The sequence below is a fragment of the Anas platyrhynchos genome, chromosome 9, assembly GCF_047663525.1.
Source record: "Anas platyrhynchos isolate ZD024472 breed Pekin duck chromosome 9, IASCAAS_PekinDuck_T2T, whole genome shotgun sequence".
Lineage (NCBI taxonomy): Eukaryota > Metazoa > Chordata > Aves > Anseriformes > Anatidae > Anas > Anas platyrhynchos.
Genome location: NC_092595.1, coordinates 11,724,020 through 11,742,074, shown reverse-complemented (window position 1 = coordinate 11,742,074; position 18,055 = coordinate 11,724,020). Strand labels below are relative to the sequence as shown.

The window sequence follows — 18,055 nt, the reverse complement described above, 5'->3', positions numbered from 1 at the left end:
TCCATGAAGCACCTTGATTTGGGAGGGACATTTGCAGAGCTCTCGTCCAACTTCAAAATTTGACGGGCTTGCTCTGGGCCTTGCCCAGGTGAGTTTTAAGGATCTTCAAGGCTGGAGATCGCATGACCTCTCCAAGCACTGTTCCACTCTTTTCTCATTTCTTTTTTTACTGTGACACAGACGGACTTCCCCATGCTGCAGCCTGCGACTCCAGCCCCTCGTCCTCACACCATGTCGCATCTCCCTCCGTGGCAGACCCTGAGGACCAAGCACACTGCAACCAGAGGAGTGTGGTCTATCAGAGAGCTGCAGGCAGGGCGTCAGTGATGGCTGGGAGCGTGCCACTGGGCAAGTCTCAGTCCCCAGGGAGCCCGGGCACTTTCCTGAGCTGTTTCCAGGCATCCGGTGCTGCCCCAAACAGCATACATGTCATCCTGGGGCAACACACAATGCCCCCCCCCCAGCCCTCCACATGCTCCTGAAGGGATGTGTGAAGCACAGACTGGAACTATTAAAAACAGCTAAAAGCAACACCATCTGGACTGGCCCCGAGAAAAGCCACAGTGAGATTTTGGGGGTGGGAGCTGCTAGGACCAGGAGCTGGGAGCGCCTTGTGCTGCTCTGTTCCTTCTGCAGGCCACGAGACACAATTCTGTGCTCGCTTCTTAAATAAACCGGGCACTGCTCCAAGTGTCATGCTGTCATTTTAGGTCAGCAGGATAACAACTGTGAAATAAATTGGGCCTCATCAAGATGTTCTCTTTCAGCAGAACAGTCTTTGTTAAAGTTTCCTTAATGGCTGCAAGGCTAACCCCGACTGATGAGGCTGTTGTGGGGGCAGACAGAGGATAATGATCCCACAGGCAGGAACGTGTGTGTCAGTTACTGGTCAATGCAAAGGGATGCAAAAAATGGTTCTAGGTGTTTTGGGATATCAGATGCCATACAAACCCGTGTACAAAACCCATGAGGGTTTTCCAAGCAAGCAAAGATGCACTTTAGGAGAGGCTTCAAGTGCTGTGCTAGAAAGGACCGATGAGAGGAAGCGATGTTACAGTACTTGGCAAGGAGCACCAAGAAGCAGGTGTGCAATTTCCATAGGTAGCTGAAGGGTTCAACTCAGGCTCCCTGGAGGAAAAGTGGAGAAGAAGCCTGCAAGGATTAGGGTATTATAAAACAAAGCACGCCAGGGGTGATGAATGGAGTGATTGCAACAGAAGAACAAAGGAAAAAAAATCCGTGCTTACGTGTAACATAATGGGAGGCAGCAGGAAAGTCACGAGCTTTGCACTTACAGGGCTTTCGCTGACTTTCCAGTTGGAGAGAGAACCCATTCAACAAGAAGTCAGGTATAATGCTGCTCACAGCTCAGCTACATGCACAGATCAGATGTTCGCACAGGCTGCCCAGGAAACTGCAGTGTGCAAATGAGCTCAGCATCTGTGCCTGCAATTTTACATATGCATTTGCAAGGGCAGTAGTTCACCCCCAACCCCAAAGAAACAGTTAAGTTTCACATCAGCAAAAGAGACAAAAAGTGTTCCAAAATTCTCCTGCACTGAAGAAAGTGAGAAGTAATACTAAAACTGGTGGATTTACCACTTTTCCCTCATCTGCTCTGCTTCATGCTTTCATTTACTCTTACAGGTCAGAAGAACAGCAACCCCCAGAACAGATATTTCTTCTTCTCTTTGTGCTCCGCGGGGAGCTGCCTGCAAGCCTGCACAACAGAGGCAGAAGCAACCTAATAAAAGTGGCAGGCAGTGGGGAAGCCCCTTGGCCTGCCATCAGTTACTCAGCCACTACTGCCTGGATAAAATTTCAACAGTGCTGTCATGGGAAGGACTTTGGTGGGGGCTGAAGTCAGTGCAGCTCTCGTATGGCACCAAGCTTGCCATATTCGACAGTGAGCAACTGCTAAATTTACCTAAGATCACCTTTTCATTTCCACCCTCCCATACTTTGCTGGTTAGGAAAAAAAAATAAAATAATAATCTTGTGTTATCACTTCTGCCAGCCTTGATTTCCAAGGCTACTTTCAGGGCTTTGTGATGTGAGGGATGGATAGACCCTCAAATCTCAGTGGTATCTCTCGTTTCAAGTCATGATTCTGTACATACAAGTTTACATCCACAAAGCATTGATGTTCACTCAACAAAACACATTTTGCCTGTGCAGGAGCTACCAGAGAGTCTCAGGAGCCCTGTGTGCAAATGGCAGGCTAGGTGAGAAGACAGACTCTCAGAAGTGCAAGTATTATGGTTGCCTATGCAAGTTTCCTCAAAACAAAACAGATATATTTACTCTACAAGACCTCCCCTGGGTGACCATTAGTGAGAACATTTTCCAAATAAAAAAATACCAACACAAAAAACAAGTATTTCTCAGTAAGTCAAAAGGCCATATGATGTAAACTGAGATGCGGAAGAGGGAGAAAGGGGAAGGATGGCGTGAAAGTTGGCACCGTTAGCAGACAGAGTTGACCTCCACAGCCCTAAAAGTGCCCCAGTGAGCATTTCTAGCAGCAAATTACCCCGTTTCGTTTATGGCCATGCTGCCCCAAGTACACGTACAGACTGTGTTCAATTTAGACTTACTGAGAATTGTTGATTGAAGTAGAAATGTGCAAAATCCAGGCAAAACACTCAGAGACAGATGGACACGCACACACATTACCGTACAAAGGATTCTGGCCACAGCAAAGGATCCTTGCAGAGGTCCTTGGTGCAGGTAGCATTCAGCATCTTCAGCCCAACGCTTGCAACAATACAACTGAGAGGCAGTTCATTCCTCCTCAGTCACATGGGGAGCTGCCAAGTCCACATCAGCACGTACAGCAGGCTGTGAATTTTACCAGCTGGTGGCTGCGGTGTGGTCTGGAGGACACACACGGTGCCCCACTGACAGCAGCCCTGGGGTACTGGAGCTTGCTGAGGACAGCTCAGAACAGGCTAGCTCTGCAGAGGCTGCCTCAGAACCAGCATGGGCGCAGTGATAGGACAAGGGGGAATGGCTTTAAACTAAAGGGTGGTTTAGATTAGATATTGGGAAGAAAATCTTTACTGTGAGGAGTGGTGAGGCACTGGAGCAGGTTGCCCAGAGAAGCTGCAGATGCCCCATCCCTGGAAGTGTTTAAGGCCAGGCTGGATGGAGCCCTGGGCAACCTGATCTGGTGGGAGATGTCCCTGCCCATGGCAGGGGGTTGGAACTGTGTGGGCTTTAAGGTCTCTTCCAACACAGACCTTAAAAAAAAAAAAAGGAGCTGAGGTCTGTCACTGCTGGCAGGGTGATGGGCTTGTAACTACTTTTGTGGAGGGCAAGTCCCAGCTCCAGGGCAGAAATCACATCTTGTTTGCTGTGTACTGATCTGTTAACTCAGTTACCACTTCCACAAGTGGCTGTTCTCTAATGTCCTACAGCTGATGGAGAGGGAAGATGATGTCCTGAAAACCAGCTCCTTCTCCAGATCACTCTCAGCCTTCCTCCTCTTTCTGTAGGCCAAGGAAGATTAGCGTCTGTAGGGTAATACTGTTCTTGTAAGGAAACCTTGCAGCATGGCTTACTGGGCACTGAGTCCCTGCTGAGTTCAGGGACACTGCTCACACATCATCTGGGATGGACTCTGGGCCTGCAGAAGGTGAGTCAGAACAGAAGGATCAAATTTAGAGTAAAACTGATGGTGTAAAAAGGTCGTTCCAGATCACACCATTTCAGGACACTATCCTGGCTCAGCTAAATAACTCTTTCTGAGGAGGGATGGGAGACTGAGATCTGGTCTGGAGAAGGTGCTCCAGCTTGGGATTAAGAGGCAGAGGTGCAAACAGCGTCACGGCTGTCTCTGGTGCAAGCTTCTTCTCCGCAGACTGCCTCCCCCCACATCCCATGCTTTAACAGTCCTGCATTGCTCTTTCAGCCCTCATTCCAGGAGAACACTTTGGAGCTGGCTTGTTCTCTAAGAAGTTGAACGGTCTCCTGGCAGTCCTCAGAGCAGATGTGAAAGGCAGGCAGGAAGACCAGCTGCACTTCTTGCCCTCCTCTGCCTTAACCACGAGGCACTGCTTCTCTCCAGTGCAATCCCCCTCTGATGGGAGCTGGTGATGCTTCCCTCTGTGCCCTCCCTTAGCTGGCTGCAGCGAGGTGACAAGTGGAGCCATTTCATATGCCCTGCCTGGGACCTTTATCTCTTCCTTCGCTAAGCAAGGAGACAGTTAAACCAGAGCATCTCATTTTGTGTCAGTAACAGGCCAAGCAACAGCTGAGTCCCAAAGACAAGCACGTAGAAGGGGGAACAAATTGCATGAGTCAGACTAAAAGCTTCATAAATATTGACTGGTTTTAACAGTCCCCTGAGGAACAGAGAATCTCATTTTATAACTACATCTCCCTCCCCATTATGCACTCCCTCCTCTCAGGGAGCTGCAAGGGGGGCTGCTCTTCTGGCTTATGCGCACATTATTTTAATTCCTTTCCGCAGTGAAGCTGTGCTGTCCGAGGCTTTGCACCAACCAGCAGCAGGGTATCTGAGCACCTTCCAGTGGTGCTCTAAATAACAGGACCAGACTGGGCTTTGCTCTCTCAGGTTCACCCTGGGGTAGAAGTGACACAGGCAGAGAAGAAATCAGATATTAAACATACAAAGAATGAAGGCTGAAGAAGGCAGGGTGTTTGTCAGTGTCTCCTTCTTTGATTCCTATCAGTGAAGCACCATTGGAGAGAAAGAGGGACAGACAGCTGCAAGAATAAAGCAGAGAGGAGAGACAAGGGGTGTCAGGTCTATGATGGTTATGCAGGGAAGGACAGGCACTAGGGGACCACAGGGACTGGACAACCGAGGAGGGAAATGTTTTAGTGTGCATACAAGTGGACAGAGGGGGTAGGGGTATACAATAGGATGGAGAAATGCACTGCGAGTCACTGCTCAGGATGGGAGCAAAATGATTCACGCCTTTCTGAATTCCTCTACAAAGCTCACCTCACCCCTGCTGTGAGGGCAGCTCTCCTTTCTTGCTGCTAAAAGCTCCTTAACTCCTCCCTCTTGCTGAGGCTGCTATGCCTCCAGTCTGCCTTCCCCTATGTGGAGCACAACCCCTCCCTTTTTCCAACTCTGTCATTCCCCACCCTTGTTTTATCCTTGGAAATGCTCAGAGCAGAGACAGGTGTCTCCCCATGTGGCACAGAATAAAGTCCTGTCTCCACCAGCTGAGACACCTGGTCTCAGCCAAGTCTCATCCTTGGTGCAGAGGCTGCAGGACAGTTTACACACCCTTTCTCCCAACCTTAAGCAAAGGCTCTTTTCCCACAGGTCCTCCTCCCACAGCAGGTTGTTCACTTTAGGACCAAACAAGCAAAGCTTAAGTGGAGACCATAAGACCGCAGCAAAGCCCGTGAACTCTGCTGAGGCTCACCTGAAATATATGATGCATGCAATGTTCTCAGGAAGCACTGGAAAAGAAAAATTCCTCCCTCTCCTCAAATCCCAAATGCACAGCATACAAAGTGGTTTGGAAACCTGCCACTCTAAGCAAGGCTCAGACTCTCCTACTCACAGCAGCTCAACACTGCCTCCTGCATCTTGCAAGTTGCTGAACTCCTCTAGTCTGAGGTTTATTCAAAAAAAAAAAAAAAGTGTTACTGCTTTGGGATTAAGCTAAAGCTTGGTTATCTGGGAACTCCATTTCCTCTAGATATATCCATTAGATTTAGAAACAAAGCTCAAAGTGACTTCAGAGAATTTGGAGTTTCATACAGAATACCCAGGAGCCTTTATTGCCCCCAGATCTGGTGTTCTTCCGGGCAAAGAAAAGGGGGGTCAGCACACAGAAAGAATCTCAAGACTCTGAGGAAGATATCGTCAGGGATCCCCTAAGGATCAGCAAGCCACAAGCAGCAACACAGCCAGCAGAGCAGGCCCAGAGACAGCAGCCAAATTCCATCAACAACCCAGGTCAGGTCATAAGGAAAGCCCATGGGGATGAGGCAGATCCAAGGTCAAGGTAGAAGCCAACCCACCAGTCAGAACCAGGTCCAGAAATGGTAACCAGGGTCCAACACACCCCAGTGAACAACAGACTTACATGGTAACAGGATGGGTCTGAGGTCAAGCCAGGAGCCTCGTTCAGCCTCCAGTTCAACACCCAGAGCAGTAGGTGCTTTGGACAGAGATACAACTGACCAGCATCCCTCCAGCATAGCTCAAACAGGAACAGGGCCCAGGGCTGAGCTTAAATGAGGCTCCTCAGCCTGCAGCAGAGAGCATGGGTGGAGGCCCCAGCTGGGGCTGCTCAGGGCCATTAAGGTCTGTTAATGCCCTCAGGCATTGCAGCTGAGTTTAGTGGCATCCAGATTGCCTGGGCCAGGTCTTCTCCATTCCCACCCTCCGGGTTGGCTGGTTTTGTCCACCCTGGTCAATTTTCCTGTTCAGTTGGATTGGATTACCTGATGTTTGCATAGTTTTATGAAAAGAGAAACTTCTGTGTGAAGAGACTTACACAAATTAGGACCAGAGGAGCTAGGGATGGAGCTCCCACCTTCAGGTTCTCACTATCGTTGAGCTCTAGACACACGTGCTCAGTGGATGGTGTAGAGATATTATCACTGAGTGAAGTAATTGAGAGAAGATGGAGACTGTTGTTGCTGGGAATAAAACAAGTAAGAACAATAAAATAGAATAATACTTCCAGCACCGAGACAAATGGGCTAAAAGCAAAGATATTTCCCAGGTGGGCATCTTACTATAGCGTAACACCTCACATCAACCACCTCATAACTGCGCTGTGTTTGCAGGTCACTTGCAGAGCTACAGGACCATCCACCCCGGACTCCTGTGCAAGGTGGTGCTCATCATGTTACAGCCTTGGCTTCTTGGGGGCTGCTTGCTACCAACCAGTTTGCTACGGGCAGCCTAGGGAGAGAGGTGGTTGAAAAAGCATCCCCAGTAGGATGTAGGTGTCCTTCAGCCCGAAGAGGACTTGGTGAAGAAGGGGATTACTTCGGCTGGTTCATAAGGCTGAGAGGAAACATGAGTTTGTTTTATTTCTATATATTATCTCTGCAGGAAAAAAACAAAAAAACAAACAAACAAACAAACGAAACACTATTTCCTCGGTAGGGAAGTATTCCTTAATGGAAATGTCCCATTCAATTTCATAGACACTTACTGAAAAAAAAAATCACATTTTTTTTAGTAAAAAATAAATATTAAAAGGGATATTAAAACCACACAAAGTGCACAGAAAGATGTAGGGAGAGCTGGGATCAGAAGCCAAAAGCCCAAACATGGAAATGACATTGTCTTTAATTAAGATGAAGTGCAGGTACCATCAGATAAAGCTATGTTGGGTAATCTGGAATGATTTAGTGTCAAAAAAGCACAAGAGGTGAGTCACTAGGAGTGCATGTACAAGTCAGAGCTTGGCCAAAGTATAGTACAGATGATTCAGTTCTGCAGATGATGATTGGCAGAAGAAGCAGAAATGAAGAACAAAGCCTAGTGCCGTTACTATTAGGGCATTTTTCTTCATAAGGTTGTAATTAAAAACCAGGAGCAGGTCCCTGATCAATAGTGATGGACAAACAAAAAAGAGAAAACAAACCAAGATGGAGTCACGTCCTGAGAAGACATGGAGTATGTGTGAGGTGCCTCAGTACTCTGCTCTAAACTAATAAAATATGGCTGTGCACCCAGAACTGGCATCTGACCTTCCAATTTTTCTTTTTCCCAGAAAAAAAAAAAAAATGAAGATAGTTGCCCATCCTTGATGTATTCCATATCTGCTGCCAAACCTGCACTCCCCCACTCAGACAGAATCCCAAAATAGGGTGTGATGCTTTTCCCGTTGACAAAGCCATAAGTCACCGTGAGCGAGACGCACTCAATACCGTCCAATCAGCTAAATGGAAAGTGCCCCTCTGTTTCCCACCATTTCAGCACTCGTTATATCTCACGTTAATTAATATAGGCACTAGGAAGTGCAATGATAAATTACAAAAACCCATTAACCTGATTCTGTCCAAACTGGTGACATATGGCAACTGGTACGTTAGACAAATCTTCCTTGCTAATGTGGGAGTCCTCGTGTCTGAACTCCATTAACACTAAAGCCACGAAAAAATATTTTTAATGTATGTACGTATGGAACGTATATCAACGTGCATGGACAGTGCATGCCTGTGGGAACATCAAAATTCATTAGATCAGTCTGATATGAGATATATTGAACAGGTTCCATCTGACGTCTGTTACTGGGTCGTTCTGTCCACTCCCAAAGGAGTGAATCATATTGACAGGTTGAATTATATCTCAAGAGATATTTTTCTCCCCTCCTCCAAAGGCCATTTGCAATCACGGCACATCCACTGCCTCTTAAAAGTGAGCTCATCTGGCACTGGGTTGCATTGAAGTCCTCCACCGTGCCTGAAGGAAGAATGCTTTTGGGTGGTGGGAACATGGAGAAGATGTGGTCTGTCCAGCTGTCCCTTGGAGTGCTAACCATCTTGACCATGACTGTGTGTGTCCCATCTACACACGGAGAGCCTTTTTTACTACAAGGTAAGCTGGAATGCAGGCTAGGTGACACAGGTAGGTGGCTATCTTTTTGCTTTGCTTTGCTGCTTGTCATGGCCATGCAACACTTGCTAATTCGTGAAAGAAAATACAAGCAACCTGGAGCTATACTAACCAGTCAGTCAACACGGGTGCTACCCAGAGATGGTTGTATTAGCATGTCCTTCTGCTCTGCAGCTGGTCGTATAACACATTTTGCTAATCAGTAAAAATATCAGATCTGGTGATATCTGGTGTTTCTTTTTCTCCTCCTGAAAGAAAATTTCCAAGGAAATATATTAAAATATCAGAGAGTAGCAATTCCAGTATGTAGCATATGAGATCTGACAGCTCCTTAAATGTCAGTAGTAGGGTGCTGATGAACTTTTTTTATTCACGAAACTTCTGTTTATATGTTCTTCTCCCATAATTTAAATTAATCTTAGCTTGAACTTACTCCGCAGGAAAATGTCAATCATTCATCTTCTTTCTTAGAGAGATTTGGCAGCAGGAAAAAAAGAAAAAAAAAAAAGAAAGAAAAAAAAACCAGCTAAATATAGGCTAGAAAATAACATTGCTTTTCAAATGATTTTTCCTTTTATATCACCTATTTATTTTTGTAATAACAACCAAAACATTCCTGAGGCCACTCTATCCAAACACCGCTTCTGTTTAGTTTTTCCTACAGTGTTTATGTATTTTTTTTTCTGTATCAAATCCCTCAAATGACTAAAGGTAACTATTTTAAAATCGTAACTGACTTCCAGACTTAGGAAGGAGGCTTATAGCACTCCACGCTAACGGCAAGTCTTACACAGTGCGTAGCTCTGCTGCACTCCTCGGGCTTATTTCTTGAGATCACAGTCAGCACCCCTGCCTTCAGCCGCCGCATCGGGTGGGGATAAACCTGGCCATGTACCCAGAGCACCACTTCAGCCAGGGGACCTTCTGCCTATGCAGATTTCTGTGCCTGTGGCTACTGGGATGGAGTCCCCCACCCTCTTGAGCATCCCAGGAGCTCATCTCTTACAATGTTTTGTCTCATGTGTGTCAAAAATATTTGCATTCGTCCCACCACAGCCGATGGCTGTGCGAGACCAATTGCACCTTTCTCACCTCCTCGAAGGGAGTGAGCAGAAGTCTTAAAGGTCCTGAAAGGAGAGGAAAATATGTCTTTCTGCATCATTTCTTTGCATTTTACACGGGTTCTGTAGGCATTTTCTAGGGCTTGGCAAGATCTGGGTGTGGGGCAGGGGTAAGCAGACCAAAAATTTTGGGGAATGGCCACTCTCCTATTTTATGCCCCAAAATGAATGCATCCCACAGGTTTCAGATGCTCCTGGAAATCTGTTTGGCAGAGGGTCTCAGAGCCTTGCTGGCTCTGATCATCTGATCTCCTGTGTCCATCGGATACTGCTGAACCCCTGACCTTCACAACCATTCATTTGAGGGAATAGCCACAACCACTAGAGAAAAACCACTGAGAATGCTCCCAAAACAGGCCTCGTAGAGAAGCCCAAATTGCTGGGGGAGCCTGGGGAGGATTTTCCTGGAAAACAGGAAAATTATTCATGGCTGACAGCTACCGTAAGAGGATTCCTCAGGGAAAAAGAGGCTTGCTTTAAACTCCTCCACACTTTGCCTATGGGCAGGAAGAATCCTGTGCTACTGCAGAATGCCGTAATCCTGCAGTCAGATAGATCAGCCCCAGTGCTGAGCGAGAACAAGGTTAAATGTGGGGCTGCAGGGATCTCCAGCTAAGGTGCATGCATCCACCCTCACGAGGAGCTAGCTTCCACCGCCACCAGCCCTGGAAAAGGATGGGGTTGGGGGGGAGAAGGGGAGCACCCCAGTTTTGAGAAGAGAGGATGTGGGTTGGTGTCTGGCTTTGCAGAGGCACCTGGTACACTCTCCTTGCAGGAGACATCTTAGCCTTAATTTTTGTTTTACTGTTGGGGGCCAGAGGGTCCATCCTTTTTGGCACCAGAGATCAAGAATGGTGTTTTATGTGCTGCAGAGAACCGAGTGCTTCCGGAGAGAGAAGACACAAATCACGAGGACACATTGCTGACTCTGCTTCTTAATAAGAAACTCGCATGGCGGAGACCAGAAAATATCGGTAAGTGAAGGGAGATCCCAGCTTCTTGCAGCTGTGCTCGTATGAATGCAAGGAACCTGCTCCTCAGGTTCCTCAGCACAATTTGACTGCTCAGAAAGTGGAAGCCCTGTGTGTCAGCACGATGGCTGTATGTGGTGAGAGCCAGATGCTCTGCATCATGGGGTTTTTGGACCTGCTTTTGCAATGAGGTGTAAAGCTGCCCAAGAACATGCACCCTAGATCCTCCGGCTCTCAACACTGGAGCCACCTCAGCCTTTGGAGCCACCTTTCCACACACAGCCCATAGAGTCCCACACGCTTGGAGCTGCAGCTCCATGCCTTGCTGGCACGTTAAAAACAGCAGCATCGTGGGAGCACACAGGTTAAGATTTAAGATTTTGTGGATTTTTGCAGAGAGGAGGTCAAGATTTTTCTGCCTGTGTTATGTGAACAGACACCAAATCTCAGGCTGTATGTCGGGACCGACTCCAAATGCAGGCTCACTGGAGAAAAACTTGGGTTTTTCAGGAGACTACCGCACAGCAAGCAGCCACATGGAGCTCAGAGGTCAGATCTTCCCATGGCCACCACAGTGAGGGAAGGGGCTGGCCCATATGTGGTGGTCTCAGGGCAGGAAGCTGGTTTTCCCTGTGAAAACAGCAGAGAATGGGGCTCAGCAAAAATGTTACCATGAAAATCCATTCATCAGAGTCACGCAGTGCTCCTCCCCAGCCCCTTGTTAATGCAGTGAGGCAGTGGTAAAATGATCCTGGGACAAATAGATAAATACAAATAAATCAAGTCCTTATACTAACAAAGGCATTCTTCTTACAAAGGAGATGCATTCAAAAATAACATTTTTATGATTGCTTTATGGATTATTGCACTTATTACTCCTAGAGGAAAGGCTGCATTTTATGCCAGACAATTGAATATAATGAATCTCTGAGCAGAGCACAGACAGAGGATTTACAGCAGGCAGTTTCTCAAGGCATCATCCATAAATTAACTTCCTTCCCCCTGCTTGAGATAATCTGTTCCAAATTTCGACCGCTGTTCATTTTCTATTCATAGCAGCCATTGGCCAAGTTTACGCTTTGTGGGAAGTCGAGCCAAAACAGGCACTCAAAACTCTGAAAGAGGCAAAAATGTATAAAATAGTAATAATAACAACAATAACAATAATAATTTTAACAATAATAATAAGCTGTTAAATGGCACTTTTCACATACGGATGCGTAACGACATGTTTAAGAGGAATCTGCCTGAGGCTGCTGCTGGCAGTGCCAGGAGCCGAGCCCCACCGCCTGCCTCCCCGACAGTCCCCAGCACCCTTCTGCCTCTCAAACCCAGTGCCGGTGTAAAGGGTCAGCTTAGGAACTGCTGCTTTTATGAGTATCTGTCTGAAAATGTTCAGGATTTTTCAACTAAATTGTTGTTTCTTGGAGGAGAAACTGTGGACGCAGGCAGCTCTTTTTCTGGCACCCTCCTGCTCAGCCTCAAACGTGAAAAAAAAAGCCCAAGTCTGGCAGGGTGTCTGTGTGCTGAAGGCTTATCTGAAGTCAGGGGAATGATATCCTAAATCCCCTCGGAGGTGCAGAGCAATGCCTGCTGCCACGCTGGGAGCAGACAGAGCAGGCAGCTCCAGGCAGCTCCAGGGCTGGTTTTTGGCTCTTGCAGGCCCAAGCAGAGACATTCTTGAGCAATTTCCTGGCTCTTCTGCTTATTTTAGTGCATATTTTCACAAACTGGCACTTCAAAGCAGCAGATGGCTTTGCGTTCTCCTTCCAGAAGAGCTGCTGTGGTCTGGTCACTCAGCTTTGGCCGAGCTCGTTCCATGTGGTGCTTTCCGTTGTTTCAGCTATCGTGTTTAAAATAATTATCTGCTTTTGGCACCAGCTTGAGTCTGGAATAAAGTCCCTCAGCCTTCAAGAGGAGCGAGATGAAGATCCCGCAGCCCTCCCTGCACATTTCCTATTGTTAGCCCAGCCTTTCCTAGCTCAGGTGGGGGCTTTAGACCCATCCAGCAGCACCTGGCTCCCCCTGTCCTGGACAGGGTATCTCAGGGCACTTCATTCATCCATGAGCACAGGTTTCTGACTGCCTGGTACGATGCTGCTAAGCCCCAGCTCAGTTCCCCTGCTCAGGGAAGGGCCCACACAGATCCTGCCACGTCTTATGCAGTTGCCAGGATAAAACTTAAAATGCAAGGAAGTGACTGGCAGGACCATGTCGGGGCCGATGAGTTTACCAGAGCTGGTAAAACCAAGAAGCCTCCCTTAAAATGGAGAGCCAGGGCCAAGTCCCATGGGACTGAGCACAGAAAGTCTGCTTCTCTGTTGCTGTGTCTGCTACCTCTGGTCTGGAGATGACTAACAGGAATTAAAGGTTAAATAGGTCTTTCCCTGTCAACCCTTAAAGATGTTAGTTACATGAGGAGACTGCTTCTGATTTGAGCTTTGGGGAGCAATGCCAGTACTGATGTTGCTCTCCCTTCTTGCAGACTGGGAGCTGGCAAAGAAGTTTGAAGAGCTTGAACAGGTGAGAGAAGGAAGTACATAGACACATACATGCCTACGATTGTGTGAGTAATACCTCAGCTACACTATGTGTGCTGTCTCGATGCCCTTTCCTTCTGCCTTTACATCCTGCTACTGCTCATTCTGCTGCTTTCATGTAAACGTATCCCCCAAAAGGCAAAGCAACACGGGCTAAACGGCTGCAGACCTGGGAAAGAGAAAAGTGGAGCAAAGCTGTAGAGTAATGCCGTCCAGGCTGAGGCAGCATTGCCTCTACCACCGCTGAGAGGCCAGCAAAAGCCATGCTGGAAAACAAAACAAAACAAAACAAACAAACAAACAAACAAAAAAAAAACAGTTGCCAAAGGAAATAACCATGGAAAGAGGGAGGGAGAAGGGGAGGCTTGCTGCCTGCTGGTCATTACATCAGCGGGCTGCAGCTGGTCCTGTGCTAAAGCAAGGGGGCAGCCCCCGTGCACCTCACCCAGACTGACCCTTCCTGGGGCTCTTTACAAGCAAGGAAGGCCCAAGGCATGGCTGAAGCCCTGCCATGCTGTGTGGGCATGCACAAGCACAAGTGGATCCTCATGCTCCTGCTGAGCTCCGCTTGGCACCTCTCACTTCTGAGTTAAAAACCACAGCGGGGGGTGCCAGGCAGGGGAGGCTGCCAGCTCCGGCTGAGCCCCTCGCTCCCGGGCTGAGGCACGTTGAGCTCTGCGGGCTTTCCACACAATAACCAAGGGAAGTCAGCAAGAGCAAGGGGAAGGGACAGAAGGAGACTTAAGTGCTCCAAAGGCAGATCCTGCTGGGATGATCCCACTTCAGGGAAGAGCCTGCCCTCCCCAGGGATGATGCCGGCTTGGCTGCCTGTTCTCCCTGCCAGCAGGCTGTGGGGCTCCTCGTGACGGAGCAGTTATTCACTGCTGTGTCTGTTTTTTAACAGCTGGAGAAGTTGAAGGATCAGCTCTCAGCTGAGGAAGGGTCAGAGGTGGCCTACGCTTTGGAAAGTCTCTCAGCATCCCAGCCCAAAAAACGCGGTAAGTTTTGGGCTACAGCCCTGTCCATGGGTCTGGCTCGGCTGCAGCCATCCCACTCAGGCCTCATGTCCAGGGCTTCCTTTCTGCCACAAGATGGTGACGGTAAACATGCCCCAGACAGGCTCAGAACAGCATTTCCCTCCATGCCATCCCTCTCTTGTTGCTGGGTTTCACAGCACAGGCCCAGGCCCCGCTGTGGGCACTTAGGGCCACAGCCCCCTTTTCGTGGATGACCACGGGGTTATTCGGAGGTGATTTGGGTCTGAACGCGTCCCCGCAGCGCACCCCTCGCTCTTGGCTGGGCACAAAGCTCGTGCTGAAGAAATAATGAGGCATGTGGTCTGCAGGCGCTCCCCTCTGCCAAGGTCACTGCCTCCCTGCAGAGAAAAAAGGAGCAATTGTTTGTGCCGCTGAAAAGCGGCAAGAAAAGGGATGTGGAAATCAAGCAGGAATGCAGGGAGCTAATATCTAGAAGGTCCCCCAGTCGGTCCCCTCTGCGAGGAAAGCAGGACTGCTCTCTGCAGCACGTCCCCTGAGCTTTGTCTGTATCCAGCCTCTCTGGAGGGAGCATCCTGCACCAGCCCTGCTGCAAGGCAGGACAAGGACAAAGCCCTGCACGCTGGCTTCCAGAAGACTCCTTCACAGAGCAGTGCCAGCTGTAAAACAGAAGTCGCTGATGACAGATGTGGCCTAAAGCCAAAAGAGCTACCCCACATGCTCTGTGCGTGTGCAGGCTGCCGACCTGCCAGACAGGCGAGGGAAAATCCCCCTTTGTGCAAGGCTGGATTAAGCGCTTAGGTGATCCTTAGACAATCTGCAATTTATAAGCAGCCCTGGAGGCTGTCATTAATTTGGCTAAACTAATTCATGCCCCCACCGGTCTGGAAGTTTCAACTGTACATAAAACTGCTTCTCCCAGCCAGGTTTAAATCAGATTCTGCCAGATATTAAAGCAGAGAGTGTTTGCTTTCATCTAAAGGTCCTTCCAGTTTGGGAGGAGCTTGTGTCTCAGCCTGAGCACTGCTGATGCAGTAGAAGCTTTCTTCCAAGATCCAGCTCTCAAAAACCAGATAGAAATCCCTTCTTATACTTGACAACAGAAGACCTGCACAGGGCCCAAAGAACCAGGCATACTGGCAATACAGCTACTTTTTCCATCACCAAAATCCACATCTTTCCCTAATCTATTCTTTTTGGAAGATCCCACAGTGATCATTGTTGTTTGGTAGCTGGTAGCAAAATGCTAGAGTGATTGAGCTTTTGAAAAAAAATGTAGTGTCCAGATCAGGTGTCTGCAGGTCAGTATCCGGCTTTTCCAGTTAGTGACAAGTGAGAAACCCTGAGGCTGCAAAACTGCTGGCTGGTAGACAGGAAAGAAAAAGCTGATTCCTGATATCGCTGCAGTAGAGCAAAGGAATAGCAAACCATTATAAATCGAGCTACACAGAAACAACTTTCAGACCACTTCTTTGTATTTTAAGAAGCTGAAAGGGTCACCTTCTAGAAGTGTTATATGAAATCAAAGCTTATTACTGAGATGTGCCTGGAAATCACAACACCCAACTCTATCAAGACATTAGGCATTTGAAACCCACTCCAGGGCTGCAGTGGGAAGTCGGAAAAAGTCCCTTGTATGCTAAAACCCTTCTCTTGTATCCCTCCCCAGCCTGCTTTTGGAAGTACTGCATCTGAAGGCTTGCCAGGAGTGGAAGACAAAGACGGGCCTTTCCCCAAACTGCCTCGCTGGGTATTAATGTTAAGAGTTTGTTCTGTTCTCTCACCGTGCTGCTAACTTGGATGCCATCCTCCGTGACTGCACCACAGCCAAGTCTAACAGGCACCGTGACAGGAGCCCGAGTGGCTACGCACGGCCGCTCTCCGCTCCTCCCTCCTTCAGGCTTCACCTTCCACCATCTTCTGCTTGGAAGATGTTTCCCAACTTTCCTTGCTGTCCTGTGTGTGCCATTCAGTCTGCTGCCACCACACCCTCTTCCCCTTCTCACCAGGTCCCCCGAGGCACCAAACACCAACTCAGTCTCCCTGAGCTTGGGCCTCAGCCCACATTTGCAGGTGTTGCTCATGGTGGTGCCTGGGCTTCCCGTTGCCTCCCACGAGCAAGTCAACGCCCCAGCAGCCTCCGTTGCAAAAGGAAGGCAGGCTGGGTGCAATGAGAAAGGTGCAGGGCTGCCTGCCTTAGCTTGCTGAGCCAGAGCTGTTCCTTGTCGCGTCCTGCCAGCGAGCACAGTAGGTTTGGGGGAGGACAAGCACAGAAGTCTGGACCCTTTGGATATCACTCCAATAAAGATTTTCTGTTGCACAGAAGCACGTGTTGTTTTCTATCTTGTCCCTTGCATAGGCCTGATGGGGGGAACATGTTTGTTACCTGATGGGCCATGTGAAGTTTAAAATGAAAAATACTTCTATTAAACACCTAGCAACGTGTTTGCTATAATATACCTGAGGAATAAGCCCTTCCTTTGGCCAGAACTGGGAATGAGAGCTGGGTCTGCCCCGTGTGTGGGCTACTGTACTCATGGGACTGAACCAGTCCCACTCACTTCTATCTGCTCACCCCAAAGAGATGTTTTGAGAAGAGATTTTTTTTTTCTCTGGTCAGTGCAGATGCTAGCTGTTTTCTCCTACTGCAGAATTATGTCTGCACCTGCCCAAAAGGAGGAGATCACAATCCCTCCGTGGGTCCTACATGTAACCATTTTAAGTTCTGTTATCCAAGTTCACTTGCAAAGCAAAAGGACCGTGTTGACTGACTTTGACTAGAATTGAACTGTCTCTCCAGGCCTGTCTAACCACGTTATTTAACTGCAGCTTGCATACTATGTATTCTTCAAAACTTTATCTCTCCCAAAGCACTAATTACCATGCTACATTCATTGCCTAGGGCTCTGGCAAGATGTGCACGCTTACCACAGCAGTACGTTGTGTGTACTTCATCAACAGGAGATCTATTCATCTTATCACAGGATAAAGCTGGCATATATAGAATAAAAACAGTTTGATTATATAGGTGAGGTCTAATCATGTGGAAAACAAAGTGTGCTGTTAGCCTTAATTCACTGCTATTTCCTTAGTAGTGATTCAGAACAAATTTCCCATTTCCTGTTGAATTTGTGAATGTGATAAAGGTCTGTGGGAACATACCTTCACATATCCTTACAACAGCATCAAATTCAGGAAAAAAGGATAGCCTATTGCTAAGAGAAGGGTCTCTCTTTCCTTTTAAGTGTTTGGTGGGGCAGGTGAAGGGGAGCTACACTGAGTGCCCCAAGATGGTGTTCAGCACAGGTGCTTTCAGTTTGCAGGACATCCCAGTGCGATGACAGGCTGGAGCAGCAGCGGGCTCCATCTGTTACCTGCTAGCTGGAGCCATGCATCCCCTGCCCAGTGTGACAGCTCACCAGTGAGTCAGGAAAAGGAACGCAGTGTCATGGCTATTTAACATCGTGCTCTGATCCCATACCCATGAATTCCCTGGAGTGCAATGCACCATACTGTTCAGCAATGCTTTTTAGCCCACGTGATGTTCTGCATCCTACCAGTGCAGTTACTTAAGTGTTCACGGTACCCAAACCACCCCACTATTTCCTATCCTGCTGTGTTGGCTGCTTCCACTGGGATGATGAGCATCAGTGTTGAATGCAATTCATGTATGAGTTTGGAGCAAAGGTGGTGATGCTCTTGCAAAACTCACCATCGGTGTGACACTGTGGAGCTCCTGTCCTTCCTCCTAAACACACAGGACAGAAAACCTTCCTCAGATGCCACCTCCACATCATGGCTGCTTGCACCTTACCCATGCTTGGGCAGTCACTCCTGCTAAAGCTAATGACCCACAGGCGAT

The 18,055-nt window shown here is 48.1% G+C and overlaps 1 protein-coding gene across 1 annotated transcript; it reads left to right on the top strand.

Moving 5' to 3' along the window:
- The first annotated feature begins 8,196 nt into the window (after positions 1 to 8,196).
- UTS2B (urotensin 2B) lies at positions 8,197 to 16,518 on the top strand. The gene is made up of 5 exons (XM_013108584.5): positions 8,197 to 8,548; positions 10,560 to 10,661; positions 13,144 to 13,181; positions 14,103 to 14,196; positions 15,863 to 16,518. Exons 1-5 carry the CDS (start codon positions 8,425 to 8,427, stop codon positions 15,886 to 15,888), a joined length of 384 nt encoding a protein of 127 aa, XP_012964038.1. The 5' UTR covers positions 8,197 to 8,424; the 3' UTR covers positions 15,889 to 16,518.
- Positions 16,519 to 18,055: the final 1,537 nt, after the last annotated feature.